The following is a 21,211-nucleotide window of genomic DNA, read 5'->3' as shown; positions in this document are numbered from 1 at the left end:
TGGGATTTCCCAGCAAAGAATACTGGAGTGGGTTACCACTTTCTTCTCCAGGGGATCTTACTGACCTAGGGATCAAACCTGTGTTTCCTGCATTAGCAGGCGAATTCTTCACCACTGAGCCAGTAGGGAAGCCCTGGTGGCAAAATACTTTATTGCTAAAATATTCCGTCCACTTTTTCTTTGATTAGTGTTACCAAGGTATATTTTCCATCTTTGTAATTTTAACCTATTTGTATTTTTATTTAGCATGAGTTTCTTATAGGCAGCATAGAGTTGGATCTTAGAAAATTCTACTTGGATAGCCTCTTCCTTTTAATTGTAGCAGTTAATGAATCCACATCCAATATGATTTACAGGTGGCTCAGTGGTAAAGAATCCACTTGTCAATGCAGGAGACGCTGGTTCTATCTCTGGATTGGGAAGATCCTCTGGAGAAGGGAATGGCAATTCACTCTAGTATTCTTAACTGGAATATCCCAAGGATAGAGGAGCCTGGTGGGCTACAATCCATAGGGTTGCAAAGAGTCAGACACGACCAAGTGACTGAGCACAACACATAGCACATGTAATGTTTTGGATTATTTTTATTATTCCACTTTATCATCTTTAATGGCTTATTAGCTATAACTCTTTTTGTTTAGTGGTTAAAAAAAAAAAAAAGTGTGGTCGCTCAGTCATGTCTGACTCTGTGACCCCATGGACTGTAGCCTACGAGGCTCCTCCATCTATGGGATTTTCCAGGCAAGAGTACTGGAGTGGGTTGCCATTTCCTTCTCCAGGGGATCTTCCTGACCCAGGGGTTGAACCCAGGTCTCCTGCATTGCAGGCAGACGCTTTACCCTCTAAGCTATAGGGCATATAATATGTATCTTTAACTTATTACAGTTTACCTTCAATTGATATTCCACTTTACTTATAAATACATTACAACAGTATATTTACACTTTCTCCTTTCTGCTTCTGTTGTCATACATTTTACTTTCACTTAAGATAGAAATCCCCAAAATGGTATTATATTAACACCTGTTAAACAGATGACTGTATTAAACAATAATTTTTAAAAGAGATTTAAAAGTAAAAGAGTTATCCATTTGTATGTCATTTCCTGTGGTTTCATTCCTTTGTGTAGCTCCATAATTCCATCTAATATAATTTTCCTTATATGTTAGCATTTTTTATAGTGCATTTCTGCTGGTGATTAATTCCTTCAGCTTTTCTATGTCTGAAAAAGTCTTTATTTTGCCTGTGTTTCTGAAAGACATTTTCACTGAGTATACAGCTCTAAGTAGGGACTTCCCTGGCAGTCCAGTGGTTAAGAGTTTGCCTTTCAATGTAAGGGGTGCTGGCCCAAATCCTGGTCAGGGAGCTAACAGCCTATCTGTCTCTTGACTAAAAAATCAAAACATAAAAGAGAAACAATATTGTAATAAATTCAATGATGACTTTAAAAATGGTCCACATAAAAAAGAAATCTTAAAAAAAAAAATAAAGAACTCTAAGTCTATTTATTTTTTCCCCCAGTACCTAAAAGCTATTGCTCCATTGTCTTTTGGCTTGTACTGTTTTGAATGAGAAGTCTTTTATCCTATTCTTATGTTTTTTTCTCTGGTTACTTTTAAGATATTCTTATTACTGGTATAAAAGCAATTTGATTATGAAGATTATTTGACATAATTTTCTTCATATTTCTTATTTTGGGGGTTTATTGATATTGGATATGTGGCTTTATAATTTTCTTCATATTTGGGAAAAGACCAGGCTTTATTTCTTCAAACACAGTCCTTCAGGGGCTGGAACTGGATGTAAACTGATCTGCTTAAAGTTGCCCAACAATTTGATGATATTCCGCTCATGTTTTTTACTGGTCTTGTGTGTGTGTCTGTTTCATTTTATGTAATTTCTATGACTATATTTTCCACTTTACTAATTTTTTCCTATGGTGTCTAATGTCCTATTCATCCCTTGCAGTATATTCTCTCATATTGTATTTTATATCTTTATAAGCTCATTTGGATTTCTTTAAATATCTTTCCTCTACCTTCCTGAACATACAAATTATAGTTTTAACAACTTTGAAATTAAAGTTTTTATATCTTTTAATGACCTATTTAATAATTATGTCAGCTGTGCTATGGATGTGTTTCAATAGATTGATTTTCCTCATCATTATGGGTCAACAATTCCTGTTTTGTGCCTGTTAAATTTTTGCTGACTTTCCCAACCCTTGCTGGGTGCTCTGGGACATGGTTAAGTTGTTGCATATAGTTTGATCCTTTCCAGAAGGCTTGCTGTTCAGTTCTGTTAAATGTGATCAGATCAGCCATTAGCCCAGAGTGTTTTCTTTGATGTACCAATGCCCTTCTGAGCATTCTGCCTGATGCCCTTTGCAGTACAGGTTCTCCACTATGACTGGTGGACACACAGAGTCTGCCTGGTCTTTTCTAGCCCAAAGAATTTTTTTTTTTTGTCATTCGTGGTAGTTCTTTCTTCAGTGTTGAGTAGTCTACTCAAACAAATGTGTTAATCAGTACTCAGCTGAAGAATTGGCATCTTTGGAAGGCTTTCTCAGGGTTGCTCTCACCTCTCTGTGCTCTGCTCTGCAAATTCTTGCCTCTCTGGGACCCCAGGTTTTGTTTCTTCAGCTCTGGGAGATTGTGAGGCTCTGCTTGGGTCTTCACCTTTGGCTTCAGCTTGGGAAGGAACTCCCTCTAGGCAGCGTGCAGGAGATTAATTTGGATTTTCCCCCTCTCAGAGATTTCTGTTTTGAGCTACTCCATGTTTATGGTCTGAAAAAGTGTTCATTTCTCAAATATGTTTTTCAGCTTTATCATGCCTGTGCTGCTCTTAAGACCAGCTGATTAAAAGTTACTTTGTCTCTCTTACCTCTTTATAACTGGTATTAGTTTGCTATTATTCTTATATGATGAAATTATGCTGCTTCCTTCCCAACAAAGAAAATTGTAACACTAGAGAATAAAAGAATAGAACAGAAGAGCTGGGAAAATCAGTTGTGGATGACGTTAGTCACAGAATGACTTGGCAGACAGGTGGAGAGAAATCTCCCAAGTAACCTCTGGAAACCTACAATACAGTGGTCCAGAAAGGGGCTGCCAAATTACTGCCTAGGGGCTAAGTCTGACCTACTGCCTGTTTTCGTAAATAGAGTTCTATAGGAACACAGCCACACCCACTTGCGTACATATTGTCTACTCCCATATTACAAGAGTTGAGTGGAGTAGTTATGACAAAGAATGCATGGCCTGTAAAACCTAAAATATTTACTATCTGGTTCTTTATAGACAGAAGTTTGCTCATGCCTGGTCTATAAAGATAAAGATAAAATACTAAAATTTCTTTGGACTTCCACAGTGGTACGGTGGGTAAGAATTTGCCTGCCAATACAGGGGACATGGGTTAGATCCCTGGACCAGGAAGATTCCACATGCCAAGGAGCAACTAACCCGGCATCCCACAACTGCTGGGCTGGCACTCTAGAGCCCACGAGCCACAACTTCCCTAGAGCCTGCACACCACAACTACTGAGCCCGTGTGTTGGAACTACTGAAGCTTGAGCACCTAGAGCCTGTGCTTCGCAACAAGAGAAGCCAACACAATGATAAGCCTGTGCGACTCATTACAAGACTGTAATGAGCAGTAGCCCCCGCTCACCTGCAACTAGAGAAAGCCTCCACGCAGCAGCGAGGATCCAGTGCAGCCAAACAAAAACAAAAACCTTTGATTCTGACAGAAAAATTCTAAATTCTGACTTAGCAGTAATAGTATAGCATTGAGCCCATATATCTATGTTTTATTTCTCAAAGACTTGCTGCTGAGGGATATAGGCAATTATAAGCCAACTTTCAGAGGTAAAAAATTTAGTCACTAACTCCAAAATCCTGTTTCATTTTCATCCTAGGAATCAAATGGTGAAAAAGAAAGCATGAAGTTTTCAAGCCTGTACTGTTTTCTTCTACTTCTCATTTTTCAAACTGACTTTGGACAAAATGAAGAAACTCCTAGGAGGCAAAGAAGGAAGACATATTATAGAAGACTGAGAAAAAGTTCCTTGCCCACCCACAGATCTGTTAGACAGCTTGGAATTCAACAGATGAAGACAGTTACACCTGCAGCAAAACTTCCCATAATTAACTTGGATTACAGTATTGAGGAAAAATTTGAATCTTTTTTAAGTGTTCCTGGAGTGGAATCAAGCTATAATGTGTTACCAGGTAAGAAAATATTAGGAGAGGGGAAGAGAGAGAGAAGCTCCGTGAAGAAAATTTTTAAAAACTAAAGTTATTATCTTTTAATTTAATCTATAAAGATAAATTTTGAAGAAGTTAAAAAATCATTTATAGAATATACTTATAAAATTATCGGAAAAAAAAACATTACTTATTCCACAACTATATTTATAAAACCATACTTAGACTATTTGGTTTATTATTTCCAGTCTGTTTACTATGCCATGTATTTTAAATAGTTATACTTCCCTGGTGGCTCAGATGGTAAAGCATCTGCCTACATTGCGGGAGACCTGGGTTCAATCCCTGGGTCGGGACGATCCTCTGGAGAAGGAAATGGCAACCAACTCCAATACCCTTCCCTGGAAAATCCCATGGGCGGAGGAGTGTGGTAGACTACAGTCCATGGGGTCGCAAAGAGTCGGACTCGACTGAGTGACTTCACTTCACTTCAATCCTACTATAGTAATACATGTGTCATTTATCACGATAGGTTATCTAGGATATAGAAATAAATGATTCAGATGAGTCTATGAACTCATGGCTATTAAATATTTTCAACCAAATATGAAGTTAAGCCATTGAATTTATTTTATATAGATCAAATTACAGAATGTTTTTCCTGAATTTTTAAATTTTTAAAGTTTGAAAAGATTGGAAATTCTTCCAAAGATTTCAATCAGGCATTTTAAACACTAATATGTAATGGTCTGCATTTTTCCAGGTTTGGAAGGAAAAAGTAATTATATTATACGTATGTTATCATTACATAAAAGTCTCAGAAGACAAAAGAAAATATTACCACATAATGTTCTGTGACCAATACTTCATATTTGTCTCAAGAGAACCAAATACTTTTAAATGATGTTATTTCCATGAAGCTAAGAGAAATAACATACAATTATGATGAAAATAGACAATTTAGGTCATATTTACAACATGATTGGAGAGAAGAAAGAGTTTCAAGGCAGGGAATCTAAAATGATAATTATAGTGTACCCATAACTCTTAAAGAATGATGAAGTCAATTTCTTTAATTATGTGGAAAGATATCTAAGCTATAATAACAGAAAAGAAAAAGATTGAAAAGCAATATGGATAATGTGATCTCAAATCTGTTTTAAAAATATACAATATAGGGTGATGTGTGTAAAGTATAGACAATGTATACTAAACATTTCTAAATTGTCCTAAAATGTTTTTCAGTAGTCTGGAAAACAGACTTTTAAAAAATTGTGATAAAATACACATAACATAAAACTTATCATTTAACCATTATATAGTGTACAATTCAGTGACATTTAGTATATTCACAATATTGTACAACCATCACCAATACCTAGTTCCTGAACATTTTCTTTACCCTAAAAGAGAACTGCATACATATAAAGCACGTACTCCCCATTTTCTCCTACCCACCCCTCCCCAGCAAGTCCCTGGCAATCACTAATCTTTCTGTCTCTATGAATTTGTCTGTTCTATATATTTAATATGAAAGGAATCCTATAATACATGGCCTTTTATGTCTGACTGCTTTCACTTGGCCTAGTGTTTTCAAGGTTCACTCATGTAGTATGTACTTCATTCTTTTTTATGGCCGAGTAATATTTCACTGCAGAGAAACACCATGTTTTGTTTATCCTGTCATCCACTGATGGATAACTGTGCTGTTTCCACCGTTTGGCTACTGTGAATAGGACAGCTATGAATATTTGTGTACAAGTTTCTATCTGAATCCCTGTTCCCTTGGATATAAACCTAGAGATGAATAGGGCTAACACAGTGGTGTGGGAGAGAAGGAGACAGATGTGAGCTCTCACTTGGGACAGTGGCTCATCAAATGGAGAAGAGTTATCAGGACTAACATTAGGATTAGAAGGAAAACATCACCTCTAATATTCAAATTGGCTGTCTAATGGCCTGCTTAGTTGACACACTTATCCATGTTTGAAGAGAGAATAAGATACTAAAACCCACCATACTGTGCACTTTAAAAGGGTATTAGAACTGTATTTCAACAACACAACAATTCTTAAAACAGAGATAGCTGCAATGTATCATTGAGACTTCAATGCCAGAAGCACCACAAGCATATAGCCTAACTTCACCTCTCCATCTGCACACTGGGAAGGGTACAGTGTGGGCTGGCTCATCATTAGTGCTGCTCTGGTTCTCCGCTATCTGGCATGTGATGGAACTATACTGCTTTTTCTCTTCTGAAGTTAGATGTAGCCATATAATTTGCCTTGGTTCAATGTAATTAGATACTTTTAGAGCTTGTGTGTTATTTGCAATCTCACATTCCCACTGCTGTGGCCATCAGGGTAGCCTGCTTGGAGACGTAGCCTATCGTTTGTCTTGACAAACAATATCTACATTGGATATCCAGCATGAACAAGAAATAACTGAGATTTGAAGGTTATTTGTCGCCATTATATAGCTCAGCCATCCTGACAGATGCAGGATGGAAAGTACAATTTAGAGTCAAGTTACCATGAGGAGGTCCACTCAGGTTCACTCAGAGAAGTAAGAGGGCTTGAGAGTACATGTGAAAAGCACTTCAAGGGGTTACATGTGTAAGATACTTTTACCCTATGTATGAATGAACATATAATGTTATTCTTGTGTGGCTCTATCACTCTGGGCTTCACACTGGGCTCACTTCCATTCAAAGGTGCTAGTGATCAGACAAGGAATTTAAATGTTACTGTTCTCTTCTAGGAAAGAAAGGACACTGTTTGGCAAATGGGATGATCATGTATAACAAAGCTGTGTGGTCTCCGGAGCCCTGTACTACCTGTCTCTGCTTGAATGGAAAAGTCCTTTGTGATGAGACCAAGTGCCACCCTCAGATGTGCCCCCAAACAATTATACCTGAAGGAGAATGCTGCCCTGTCTGCTCTGATACTGGTACAAATATTTAGCCCAAACAAAATATCACATGTGACTTAGTCTTTAACTTTCATTTGCTTTTATTTCATTACTACCTTAAATTTTATTTTTTTAAAGGATATTTCTTTTTAAAAAAACGTACTTGTTTATTTGGCTGCGCCAGGTCTTAGGTGCAGCAGGTGGGTTCTTTAGTCTTTGTTCCTGCAATGAGGGATCTTTTTTAGTCATGGCATGCAAACTCTTAGTTGCAGTGTGTGGGATCTAATTCCCTGACCAGGGATCAAACCTGGGTCCCTTGCACTGGGAGTGTAGTCTTAGCCACTGGACCACCATAAAAGTCCTTATCTTAAATTTTAAATTATGATAAACTAGTCAGCAGGGTACTTAAATATTGGCACAGTAATGATAAACAAGGAAATTACTTGGGAGATTATATCAGAGGAGAGAAATAAAAGACAGTGGTTTTAGAGTTTTAGCTCAATTTGAACTTAGCCCAGATCACATTCCACATTTGACTCTCAGCATTATAGATGGAGTGACAGAATTTACACAGTAAACAGCTCCCACATTCTTAGTAGGTGTGAAGAGCTCTGTTTAGTTCCTTATATGCGTTGTCTCAATTCAACTCAATGCACTTACAGTTATCAACCCAAATAGAGAACTCAAGGTGAAGAAAGGGGGGATGATAAAGGGCTTTATCCTCTCTAGATGATTCTCTCAGTCTATGTGCAGTTATGACTGCTCAGGTAATACTTGGGAAATAAAGGCCATGGCCCAAGAGCAGTGGATTTCTTTTGTGGTACTGCTGTGCAGAGAAAGATTATGCTATGAGGTTTTGTTGGCAGCTCACTGTCCCTTATCCTATGAGACTGATAGGATAGAGGACTCTCAAGAGGGAGGCTCAGGATTCCTTCAAGAAAAGCCTGGTCAGTAGCTTATGAAATAAATGTGTGTTAGATAATTTGATGGGAAGGGATAGGGAATAGGGATGTTATCTGTTGCCTATGATTAAGGTAGACTGTTTCCACACACACAGGATGATCACAGGGTAGCTATCCACGGAAGTCTCCTTCCAAGAAGAACTTCAGGACATTTAGGAACTGTATTTGGTGTAGAATACCAACTTCTTTGAGAATCTCTGATGGCTCATTGGGTAAAGAATCCGCCTGCAATGCAGGAGACGTTGGAGATGCAGGTTTGATCCCTGGGTTGGGAAGATTCCCCTGGAGGAGGAAATGGCAACCCACTCCAGTACTCTCGCCTGGAAAATCCCATGGACAGAGGAGCCTGGTGTGCTACAGTCCAAAGGGCTGCAAAGAGTCGGATGCAATGGAGTGACTAAGCACCAACTGTTTTACTAAGATAATATAACTTTAACAAAGGTGTTAGAAAATAAAAGTGTTTAATGAAACTGGTACCTTGGGAGATGAAACACAAGGTTTATAAAAGCAAGATCCAGAAATTCTCAGATATTTTTCAAAGGACTTGAACTATTATTCTTGAAATACTGTGGTTATTTTGGAAAAATAAACTTGGATACACAGGAAAGATTTTAAATGTTTCAATATGATAGCTTTAGTTTCCTTTTGCTAATTTTTTCCTATTCTCCTTTTGCATGTTTGTCAAGAGATGTGAAAAAAATAACTCACAGACTTTATAATATATACTGAATTGAAACTTCAAGTAATTATTTCAAATAATTATATTTTGAGTTCTTTTTTGGGGTGATTTACGTATGGTATTAAATAAAATCATGGAAATGATTAAGTAAATTTTTATATTTTGATGAAAGAAAATCTATGTACTGAGCTTATTTTTCCCTAAAAAACTCTTCATTCAGAGGGTCTGGTCTGTATCGAGTCTTCCCTGCTCTCTGCCAAAGATAATAACAGTTAAATACAAATGTAGATAAACTTTCTACTATAATATATTATATTATCATCATGAAATACTAAAAATACTCTGTGCATATGTCTAGGTTAAGAAAATATCATTTAAGTACAGGACATCTTCCATAGATCTCAAGCAGTAAAAATGATTTAAGTACAGAGTGGGAGGAAAAGAGAAGAGGATTTTCTACAATTCTGAATTTCAGAGGATACTTTTAGGCACATGGAGTTGAAAGAAAACCAGACAAATATAATAAAAGCTGGTTTCATTATCATAAACAAGTAAAATATACACCTGCTTCATGTTTTTATGTCTGACAGTGTACAAATTCTTACATTATTAACCCCAATTAACTGAACAGTATCTATTATAAAGGTATTACATCTGATTATTTTATAATATCACAATAGGACTGCGTAACATATGGTAATATTATTCCCTCTTTATTCACCAGATAGCATGATACCTTAGTAAAATAAGGCTCACAAAGCAAACAAGAATTGCCTATAACATCTTATAAAACACAAAGAAAGTTTATTTATTTCTACTAAAATTTTCAAGCAAAAACTACAAGATGCATTTCATGTTTAAATTGCACTCATATTCCTGGAGGGAATAATATTTACTAACCTAATTTTCACTATGATTTTTCCTTTCATTAATACCACAACTTGCCCTTGCTGTGTTCTCTTGTGGTCAGTAGCCTCCTATTTGCTACTCAGTGGTACAGCATTAAATGATAGAACTGAATTTTCTGGTGATTCTTCAGAACAAAGAGAACCTACCAATTTACCTCATAAGCAACAGTCACCTCCTTGGGTGGAAATGAATCGAGCACTGAGAAAAGAGGAACTTCAATTTGAGGAGGATGAAGAAGTCAAACAAGATGAAAATAGGGAGCAAAAGAAAAAGACTTTTAGACCTGGAGACTGGGGGAGACCTACCAATGAGGGACAGAGCAGAGAAGGGGAAGAGCAGAGGCCTGAAGAGGAGGGGACGCAGGCCCATCAACACAGAAACCCAGCAAGGGAGAATGAGGAAGACGATGAAGATGAGGAAGACGATGAAGATGAGGAAGACGATGAAGATGAGGATGAGGATGAGACCATCAGAGGAGACACGTTCAGGATGCCCCCTCGACTCCCAATCCCAGCTACCCCTAGAGGCATACCGTCTCTGCCAAGCAGTTGCTCTCTGTCCTACAAAACCATCTCCTGTATCAGCGCTGACCTCACACAAATACCACCGCTAACATCACCAGAGATAACAAGTCTGGAGCTCACAGGTAAGATGTGGATGTCTGTTTGATTCTGTGGTTACCTCTCATTGCCCTATGAATGTGATATTTTAATTTCATAATATAAATGGACCCCAACAGATTAATTTTATAATCTTCAAATATAAAAACTTTGCAGAAGAGATAAGTGTTTACTACAGAAAAGCACCATCAGGTATAATGCAAATTCCTCTAAATCATGATGTCCCGTTGACTTTTTTTCTAAAATCAGCTTTATGAAGTATAAGTTATATTCAGTAAAAAAAACTGTTAGCGTGTTATTCTTTAAGTTTTGGCAAATGCATACAGTCATACAGTCACACATTCAAGGTATAACATTTTCATCACCTCACCAAATTCTCTCATGTCCCTTCTTTCACCAGCCCTGATGTTTTCTGTCTCTAGAGTAGCTTTTCTAGGATGCCACAGAAATGCATATAGTGTGGAGCCTTTTCAGTTGGACTTTTTTACTTACCTTAAAAATTCCTGAGGGATATTCAGGTTGTTGCATTTATCAACAACAACTTGCTCCTCCTCACTTCTGAATGGTATTCCATTGTCTGGATGGACCACATGTACCAAGTGAAGGACATCTGGATTATTTCCAGTTTGGGGCAATTATGCAACAGTTGCTATAAAGATCCATATATGGATGCTTGTGTGGACTTAAGTTTTCTTTTTCCTAGGGTATATACCCAGGAGTGGATTGCTGAACGATACAGTAAAAGCAGGTTTACCTTTATAAGAAATGGCCAGACTTCCTTAAAATGGCTGTGAGACTCCTTCCAGCAATAACACAGTGTTCCTGTTGCTTTCCCCCTGGTTTTAGCTACTTGGTAGGCAGGACGTGATCCAGACCATTTGCTCATGTTCTTAAAGGGTCACGAAGAGCTCTGAGTAGAGGACCGGCAGGACAGATATGTGTGTGAGGCTGGCTGGTGTGGAGACTGGGACAGTGAATGAGTCTTGGCAATAAGGCCCATGCTGGGGATGGCTCTTAAGATGGAGGGCTGAGAGAATCTGAGTGGGGTTTCAGATGTGTCTTGGGAGAAGTAACAGAAATAAACTACCACAGAAATAATAAATGATCATATAAATACTCAACTGACACAGCCTGACTCCTTAGTCAGGACAGCCAGTCTACAATAGGACACCTCAGGTATTATGGCCTTCCTGATGCCAGGCTTATATGATCTCCTAAGGAATTACTCTTATGCCGAGAGCTTCCTTTTTCAGCAATGCCCCCTCCTTCTGTAGCCTGCCTGCTAGGTGTGCTCTGCCATTAGACAAACAATCTGTGAAGCTTGAAAATCTTATGAAAGATGATGTGTGCTCAGTTACACTGTCCTGGTTTTATAAGAAAGCTACCACATGGTTTTTATAGTACTCGCCATTTCTTGGGTTTCCCTATTGGCTCAGTGGTAAAGAATTCACCTGCAATGCAAGAGCCACAGGAGACATGGGTTCGATTCCTGGGTTGGGAAGATCCCCTGGAGAAGGAAAATGGCAACCTACTCTAGTATTGTTGCCTGGAGAATCCCATGGACAGAAGGGCCTGGCAGGTCACAGTCCATGGGGTCATAAGAGTTGAACATGACTTAGCAACTAAATCACCACCATTTCCGTTAAGCTCATTCTCTGGGTTTAAAGTCACTGACTACTATACTTAACTAAATGTCAAACAAAACCCCATAAATTAAAGCATTGCAGGTACTTCTATAGATTGAAGTCATACAATTTTAACATTAGATCTGGCAGCAATCTGAGAAATAATCTCCCCAAACTTCTTATTTAGAGCAAACTGATGCTTGGAGAAGGTAAGTTACTTGCCCGAGATTTCATTAAAAAATATTTCTGGTCCAGGGTCTAAGAAGTGTCAATAGGAAAATATGAAGAACTATAAAATTCAGTTTCTATAGTACCTTCCATAACACATCTTTGTTGTAAAATGCATATTGCTAACAGAATTGTCTGGCAAACCACATTCTGGCTGTTTTAAGCAGCTTCATCTAAACATGATGTACTAGAGCAAGACAGGTCCTTAGAGTGAAAATTTTGACCGTATGTAATAGTCTAGTCTCAGTCTTTTTTTTTTTTTCCTAAATCCTCATTTATTATATAACATTGTCCTTGCTATAAGGACTGTGTTTTCCTCCAGATAAAGCTTTCTCTTTTGCTATCTATGCATGTACATGTATATATGTATTTACAGGCATGTAGGCCTAATACATAATTGCTGTGTGTCCTAGGCAATTCCATCACCTCCATTCCGGATGAAGCATTTAATGGATTACCGAATTTGGAAAGGCTTGATCTGAGCAAAAATAATATCACCTCTTCAGGCATAGGTCCAAAAGCATTCAAGGTAAATATGTTCTATGATTTCTAAAAGTCTACTTGGATGGCTTTCTCATTAATTGCACTGATAATGGGTGGAGATGGAGAAGGAAAGAAATGTATGTTCTTTTTTGTTGTTACATTGGGTCTTTGTTGCTGCATGTAGGCTTTTCTCTAGTTGCAGTGAGCAGGGGCGACTCTGTGTGGTGTGCTGGCTTCTCTTGTTGCAGAGCTCAGGCTGTAGGCATGCCAACTGCAGCAGCTGCAGCAATGGGCTCAGCAGTTGTGGGCTCTGGAACACAGGCTCAGTGGTTGCATGGGCTTAGTTGCCATGCAGCATGTGGGATCTCCCTGGACCAGGATTGAACCTATATCCCCTGTACTGGCAAGTGGATTCTTATTCACTGCACCATCAAAGAAGTCCCAGTAAAATGTTTAAAGGAGTTTTTGTCAAAGAAAGTTTCTTCTCTGATATCCCTAAACTGTATCCAAGTTGTATCTTGAATATACTTGGTTGTTTTACAAATTTCTGTTTTTTTCTATGCTTTGTCCTTAACGCACCCACAGTAGCATCAATGACAAAAATAATGTTTAGAATTTATGGAAGAGTTTCTTCCCAGGTACCTGAAAACATGTTGAAATATGGTCTCTTAGTATGCGAGGTATTTCTGGGGGAAAAGGAAAGCTTATTTAGAAACTGTTAACTTTTTCAGGCCAGCAAAACAAAGCTTCCTTATTTTGTGCAATCTGCAAAATCTGGAAAAGAATACTTCAGCACGTGGGGTTCTGCAAGAACAAAGAGGCTCAGAAGAAAATTAGCTTGGGGATAGGTTGGGCAGAGAGGGAAAGAGAAAAGCATAGAGTAAACTTTGGAAAGAATCAGATTTAACTAAATTTTTTTTCTAAAAGGGAGAAAAGAGAGTATCAAGGACTTTCCGAAAAACAAAGGCAGAAGAAAGGAGGAATTTGTATGTGCAAACAAATACTCAAAATTGTGTGTGGTTAAAGAAGCCCAAGTAAAACATGTTACATGCCAGGAAGTCAAACTTTATCCCCTTGGATGGTTTTCTTCCACTCTTTGGATAAGTCACTGGCCTCTTACAAGCTCAGGTCCTGGTTCTTATTTACATTCTGGGCTGCAGACGAGAGAGTTCCAGACACTTGGTGTCCACATTCGTGTGAAAGACCTGGAGTCCTGCTTCATGCTAGTTGTCCTTCTGACAGAACAATAGTTGGGACTTGTACATGTTCTCTATTTGATCAAAAAAGAGGACATTGTAGGAAATAACTTTTTTTATTTGTTTGTTTTGGGATTCTCTACCTCATTTCCAAACTGCTGAAACTGACTTTGAGCAACTTTGAAGTAAATCACTCTGCAACTTTGGTAGTGGGGGCTAGTTTGGCCAACAAACATGTAACTACAAATGTGGAAATACACTCTCCAGACTGTCAAAACAGTTTGGGTACCATATAGAAATAGTTTGTGATATTTGTGGCATTTAATTTTGATAAATTTCCATAATAGTTAGTGCTATTTCATGACTGTTTCTGCTTAGTACAGATAGAAAACTGAGGTTTACAAACACATTGAAAGGATTCAAACTGCTACCTTTTTAGTATCGATGATAGATTCAGATTATTGCATGATTTAATAAATTTTGACTCTACTGCTGAGAAGGTGAAAACATAAGATCTAGGAAAATATGGCTGGTCCAGTGGTGATAGGAACTTTCTCCTGATTACTAAAGTCACAGTAAAAATATGGATGAGTATGATACAAAATCACCAAATGTGGTTTGCTGAAAATACCAGGGAATAAATGCTGTTAACAGGATTAACATCTATCTGGAAGGGAAAATTGGGGATTCATGCCTAAGCCTGAATAAACTGAAAGTTTGTGACACTTTAGTAACTACTGCAAACTGACTATTAAATAATATATATGACTGCATTTCTGTGACAAAATAAAAAAGTAATTTTGAGATTTGCCTTTATTTAAGTTTCTAAAGAATTTAATGCGCTTAAATATGGATGGAAACAATTTGGTAACGATTCCTTCAGAACTACCGTCTACATTAGAAGAACTCAAAATCAATGAGAACAAGCTGCAGGTTATTGATGAAGAAAGTTTATCAGGTACTTAACATTTGACTTTATGACATGCGTCCTTATAATCTTTCTTCTATAGTTGTATGGAAATTTTATTTGCAATATTGCTAAATGAATAGCTAATAAAAATTTTTTAGTTCATGTTACCATTTAAGCTGATAAAACTTATTTTAACTATTGATTGGTGAAACTTTAAAAAATGTATTTTAAACTGCCTGTTGCCTTTAAAAAGTATTCTATAAATAAACTTTCAATGATTTCAGGTTTTCATCATTTATAATACAATAACTGAACTACAAATCCATAATATCCTAAGAGTTATACTAACATTCCCCAAATAGCCATGTGCTTTCATCCTGTATTTGTACTAAAGTTTTTGGTATTGGTGATAACACAATGGTGTTAATGGTGATAATACCATGGCTTGTTTAAATGGTCTCTTTTATCATCCTTAGATGCTCAATATATCCCATCCACAATTCCACTACATCCAAACATTTTGCTATTTTAACATGTCATGGTTTGGCACATGAGAATCATATATAAAATATAAGTAAATGGGGATACTATGTGAGGTTTTGAGGGGCTATTCTAAAATCAAAGTAAACATAAACTTTAGCACATGCACTATATATGGCAGTCACCTTGGCTTTAATAGTCTTGTTCCCCTGAGAGTTGCTCTGTCACTTCTGGCACTTGTGTGTTATCGAGGTACATGTGCCACACAAGGCAAGACAAATGATGTGCATGGGTATGTGGCTGCCATGTCAGCCTGGATTTCCCATGGATGGGCTGAAGTGAAGCTGCCCCACATTTTGTACATTTGATACAACTGGAATTTACTCTTAAGACTATTTCTGGACTGAGCTGGATAACTGAGGTTGTCATATAGTATGAACTCAACATAAATAAGGTAGTATTTGCCTTTTCAAGAATTCTAGCTAATGTTGCTGATTAGATTATATGCTTCTTTAAGACAAAGATGGTCTAATTTTTCTTTTTATCTTCCTAACAGTCTAGTGTAGCTCTTGAGGTATAGAGGTATAGTGCTTAACATTTTTTGTTTATTTGATTTGAACTATACTTATGATGTTATTGTTGATCACCCAACCTTTATTCCTTTAAAATGGGGAATTTACTCCTCAAAAAAATTCATAAGGACAAAACACTTTTGGTGATGGGAAAAAAACAATAACGAAAATTGCCAAATCTGAGGATGACAGAGTTATGGAAATACTCTATTTCCAGATGGATTTCAGGGTACACATGAAAAACATTAACAAACCAAATTTGAAGGGCTTTTGCCATATGGAAAAGACATAAGAAAGTTCAACTTCTAGCTGCTAGGTGAAACACACCAAAGGAACACAATTTAGGACAAGTGTACTAATGGGCTACATGTGAATGACATGTGAGATGGTATTTCTAGCGGAGCTATCAAAACGGCATGCTGTAAGTCCTTGTTTGGAAAGTGCTCTCTCACATTCCTGTAACTGCTTCTCCACTCACATGCACCTCTCCCTCATGAAAAAGTTTCCGTATTCCCAGAGGGCTAACTGTGGTCCAGGGTGGCCTGGCCTCCCCTGCCCATCTCCACAGTCTGAGTACCTCATATGCCTCACCTCTTTGCAGTGGCCAGTGAGGAGGCTCTGCACTGTCATCTTGCCCAGAGAAGCCTCTGCAGGCTTTGTGTCTTGAAGGCTCCTCTTCTGTTTAGCCTGCGTTCTTAGCCCCACTCCAGTGCTGGTCCTTCGGTATTGGCTTCTTAGTTCTGCTCCAGTGTTGGCGCCTTTGGTACTGAGTTTTCTTTCAACTGCTGGAGCCATTGTGGCTTTCAGCTCCAGTGAGTTCCACTGTTGTGGATGGTCAGGCTGGCTGGCAGTGAGCAAGGCAAGCCCCAAACAAAGGCCACTGCCAGTGCTGTGACACTGCTTTCCTGGCTGGAAGCCCCTGGCTTGACTATCGGTGGCCTGCAGCACTTCTGTTACCTCCCTCATGACCTTTCCAGGTTTTATATATTAATGTATAGTTCCAGGGAAGTGGGAAAGACAGCCATCCATGGAAAGTAATACATGTAAAAGTGCAAAAAAACAAAACAATCTGGATGCTATGGGAAAAACATTCAGTTTCATAAATCTTAGATGCAAGGCTATGATAAGGAGTGAAGAACAAAAGATGATGTGAAAAGATGAGAAGGAACCACACAACGGAGAGCTATACATGCTATGCCAAGGTGCTAGGAGGCCATCCAGGATCCACCAGGAGACCTGCATACCCATTCTAGAGGAAAGGAAGGTCTTTAAAGGGAAGGTGGGGCTTCCCTGGCAGCTCAGTGGTAAAGAATCTGCCTGCCAATGTAGGGGACATGGGTTTGACCCTTGGGTTGGGAAGATCCCCTCGAGAAGGAAATGGCAATCTACTCTAGTATTCTTTCTTGGGAAATCCTATGGACAGAGGAGCCTGGTGGGCTACAGTCCATGGAATCGCAAGAGAGTTGGACATGACTTAGTGACTAAACAACATCAAAAGGGAAGGTGAAGATAGAAGGGGGGGAGAGCAAAAGAAAACAAGACATGCTAAAAAATGTTCCCGTCTGTATTAATGATGACAACAAACCAAAATCCATGATCATGGTGTCATTTCTAGCAATGATGGTGTGTGGCTATCCACTCAGAATAACTGTAAATTAATGCATAAGATCATGAATTTGCATTATTGTGTTTCTCTCTCTTGTGAGGTCATGTAATAACCACTAGTCTACTTCTATTACCTATTTTTCTCTGAAAAAAATTCTCCATTCCAAAACCTCAGCTATGTTCTAGATAAATATGCTTGGATTCTCAGTATCTTTAGTTGTGGAATTGGTTATGTAAAGAAATAGAATCACGTATCATAATTTAATAATTGGCCTCCATACTTCCTCTCTGCCCTTCAGTTGATGTTAAATACCAGCAGATTAGTATTTTGTCACGCTGTTCCCTGTTCAGACGCTTCTCGTGGCCCAGAAGGAAAGTCAGACCTTATTTTCTGGTGCATGAAGGCCCTGTCCAGCCTACCTCTGTCTTCTCCACAACCTTCATCCTCTCTTACAGATGGGCCACTCTAGAGCTGATCTCTTTCCTCCTCCTAAGCACAACCATGTGGGTTCATACCTCCATGCGTTCACCTGGGTGCCTCACCCTCCCATTTCTACCTATGCTATCTTGAGAGTCTAGCCCCACTCACACCTCCGTACCCCTCAAGTCTACACTGCCATCTTCTCCTTGTCATGTTCTAAAACCTATGAGGTACTTGTGATGGCAGCGTCTTTTGTTTTCACTTTAGACTATGTCTTACTTCTCTGTATGCCTAAGAGTAGGATCTAAGTTGCACAGAGCATATCAGTACAATATCCATGACTCAAATTGAATATGAAAACATCCGCTATTCTGAAAATTTTGGCCACTGAACAAACTCCAAAGTTACACCCTGAGTGTCTGACTCAGATGCCTCTGGGTATCATCACTGCTGAGCTGTCCATTCTCCTCTAAGTTTCCAATTGATTTGGTCATACCATTCCAGAGACCTGAAGAAACAATTTAGAAAGAAACTTGTTTGTATAAAGGCCTTTCTTGGTAGCTCAATCTGAATGTGTGGAATTTTTAGTCATTCTTTCAAAATGTCCATCTGGCTTCACTCTGCCAGGAAGTGAACACTGCAATGGGAATTCACTGCTGTAACTCCCTTGTTCAAAGACTGAGGGTTTACCAGGCAAGAGTGCTCCCTCTGTGTCCTGAAAAAAGGAACCACCCATTGCATTACACTCCCTGGACCTCCTTGGTTATGCCACCATTTCATACCTATCTGTCTTTGCAAATATTTCATTGGCCCTCTGTGTGGCGTCTTGTTCCCCCACCTCCTTCTTTTGACTTCTGTTCATTATACAAACATTCCTTTCCACACTGTACATTCTTAACTCTCTTTCTCAAAGATTAATTGACCATAAATGTGTGGGTTTATCTCTGGGCTCTCTATTCTGTTCCATTGGTCTATGGGTCTGTTTTTGTGGTAGTACCACACTGTTTCAATTACTGTAGCTTTGTACTATAGCCTGAAACCAGGGAGTGTGATATATCCAGCTTTGTTCTTCTTTCTTAAGATTGTTTTGGCTACTTGGGATCTTCTGCATTTCCACACAAATATTACACTTATTTGTTCTAGTTTTGTGAAAAATGCCATTGGTATTTTGATAGGGATTGCACTGAATCTGTAGACTGTCTTTTTAGGCAGTATAGTAATTTTAACAGTATTAATTCTTCTAGTTTATGCACATGGCATATCTTTCCATTTGTCTGTGTTGCCTTCAATCATTTTTTTCATCAGTGTCTCATAGTTTTCTGAGTACAGGTCTTTTACCTCCTTGTTTACATTTATTCCTAAGTTTTTATTCTTTTTGATGTGGAAATGGGGCTGTCTTCTTAATATTTCTCTTTCTGAAAGTTTACTGTCAGTGTACAGAAGCTTGACAGATTTCTGTGTATTAATTTTGTATCCTGAATCTTTACTGAATTCACATACTAGTTGTAATAGTTTTTTGGAGGCAGTCTTTACAATTTTCTATATATATAGTATCATGTTGTCTACAGTGACAATTTTACTTCTTCCTTCCCAACTTGGATTCCTTTCTTTTCCTTGTCTGCTTGCTATGGCTGGGACTTCCAGCATTATGTTGAATAAAAGCAGTAAGATTGAGCATCCTTGTCTTATTCCTGATTTTAGAGGATATGCTTTGAGCTTTTCACTGTTGAGTATGATATTGGCTGTAGGTTTGTCATATATGTTGAGGGATGTTCCCTCTGTACCCACTTTGTTGAGTCTCTATCATAAATGGATATTGAATTTTGTCAAAAGTTTTTTTTGCCTCTATTGAGGTGATCATATGACTTTTATTTGTCAATTTGTTACTGTGGTGTATCACACTGATTTATTTGTGGCTATTAAGCCATTCTAGCATCTCTGAAACAAGTCCCACTTGATTACAGTATATGATCCTTTTAATGTATTATTGAATTTGGTTTCCCAGTATTTTGTTAAAGTTATTTTGCATATGGTTTTCAGTGATATTTGCCTATAATTTTCTTTCTTTCTTTTTGGTGGTGTTTTTTGGCTTTTGTATGAGGGTTACAAACTTTCATCATACAACACAACAGTGATTTCTTGACAGGCCTGTCTCTTCTGGACCATGCATTCAGCACTGAGTCCTGGCTGAACTGAACATTTGTTGTGCAAATGTGAAGAGTACTTGGGAAAAGGCTCTATGGGAGGAATTCAAAGAAAGAAGCTATAACATTAGTCATAGCTAATAAAGTGAACATCTCACATGAAATTTTGAAACCCTATAGAAACTGCATGTTTTTAAATCATAATATCACAATAATTTTTTTTATAGACTTAAATCAATTGGTCACTTTAGAATTGGAAGGAAACAATCTCAGTGAAACCAATGTCAATTCCTTAGCTTTCAAACCTTTGAAGAGCCTATCCTACCTGCGTCTGGGAAGAAATAAATTTAGAATTATACCACAAGGTCTTCCTGCTTCTATTGAGGTACCAATATTTTCCTTATAATGTTTTATATTTTAAATATAGCACACAATGACAAAACAAACAATGTATTTTAAAAGATTATTGTGATGCATATTAAACTGAGTAGTTCTGGTGCTATAAAAAAATTTGAGCACTGTTTTCAAACAATACAAAATTATGAGTCAGAATTATTACTACTAGTAGAGAATCTTGGTAAAGTGAAAATTGGTCTTACTGACAGCTCTTGGGGAGAGAATAGGGAAGATGAACTGAAAGTTCAAACAGAAAGTACAACTTGCAAAAAGCACCTTGATTTGCAAAGTAGTTTAAACTATCTCAAACTGGAAATGTGATGTTCATCCCAGTCTGTTCCACTCAGAGGCCCACCTGGGCTAGCAGTGACCCTGTAAGGATGGATAAGAATTGCAAAGAAGGCTGCTAACTGTGCCAGTAGTCCACTCCTCACTCACTTCTCACAGCTTACTAGTTTTGACTAACACTGTCCTGTGTCCGTCCCCTCTGGATGGATTTCCTGCGGCCCAAGTGTGTGGTCTCCCTTGCTACAACACAGAACACACTTAACTATGGGGGTACTCTGGTGGGGACTTCCCTGCTAAGTGTACACCCTGACTTTCCACATTAAGAACTGAGGTTTAGCAGATTCAGGTGACCCTTAGGTTACTTCCTCTGAGCTCTATATTTGTCCCATAAACAATCAGCCAGCAGGATGAAGCTTCATATGGCTGTGAACCCAGTGAGCCAAAAGAGGACCATCAATCTCAATCTGATACGGCTGCTACACAGCCACCACGCTTCCTCTTCTTCCTATTTGTACATTAAGACAGGCATTTAGAAGTTACCAAAACTGTAAAAATTGCGGTTGCACTCATAACCTAGC

General features: G+C 38.2%; 2 protein-coding genes across 4 annotated transcripts in view; one reads left to right on the top strand and one right to left on the bottom strand.

Moving 5' to 3' along the window:
* CENPP (centromere protein P) overlaps positions 1–21,211 on the bottom strand; it is a 235,608-nt gene that overhangs the window by 41,979 nt on the left and 172,418 nt on the right.
* The window catches only part of ECM2 (extracellular matrix protein 2), a 40,500-nt gene that overhangs the window by 5,981 nt on the left and 13,308 nt on the right, over positions 1–21,211 (top strand). The window contains exons 2-7 of one of the 3 annotated variants that reach the window (XM_013966189.2): positions 3,917–4,229; positions 6,966–7,154; positions 9,727–10,311; positions 12,552–12,667; positions 14,640–14,775; positions 20,177–20,334. In XM_013966189.2, the coding sequence (XP_013821643.1) occupies positions 3,941–4,229; positions 6,966–7,154; positions 9,727–10,311; positions 12,552–12,667; positions 14,640–14,775; positions 20,177–20,334 (1,473 nt within the window). In that variant the 5' untranslated portion in view covers positions 3,917–3,940. The remainder of the gene's footprint in view (positions 1–3,916; positions 4,230–6,965; positions 7,155–9,726; positions 10,312–12,551; positions 12,668–14,639; positions 14,776–20,176; positions 20,335–21,211) is intronic. The other 2 variants (XM_005684161.3, XM_005684160.3) reach the window with 2 other exon arrangements.

The sequence above is a fragment of the Capra hircus genome, chromosome 8 (genome assembly GCF_001704415.2).
Source record: "Capra hircus breed San Clemente chromosome 8, ASM170441v1, whole genome shotgun sequence".
NCBI classification, from domain to species: domain Eukaryota; kingdom Metazoa; phylum Chordata; class Mammalia; order Artiodactyla; family Bovidae; genus Capra; species Capra hircus.
Note: the sequence above shows the minus strand (reverse complement) of the source record. Positions and strands in the feature narration are given on the sequence as shown.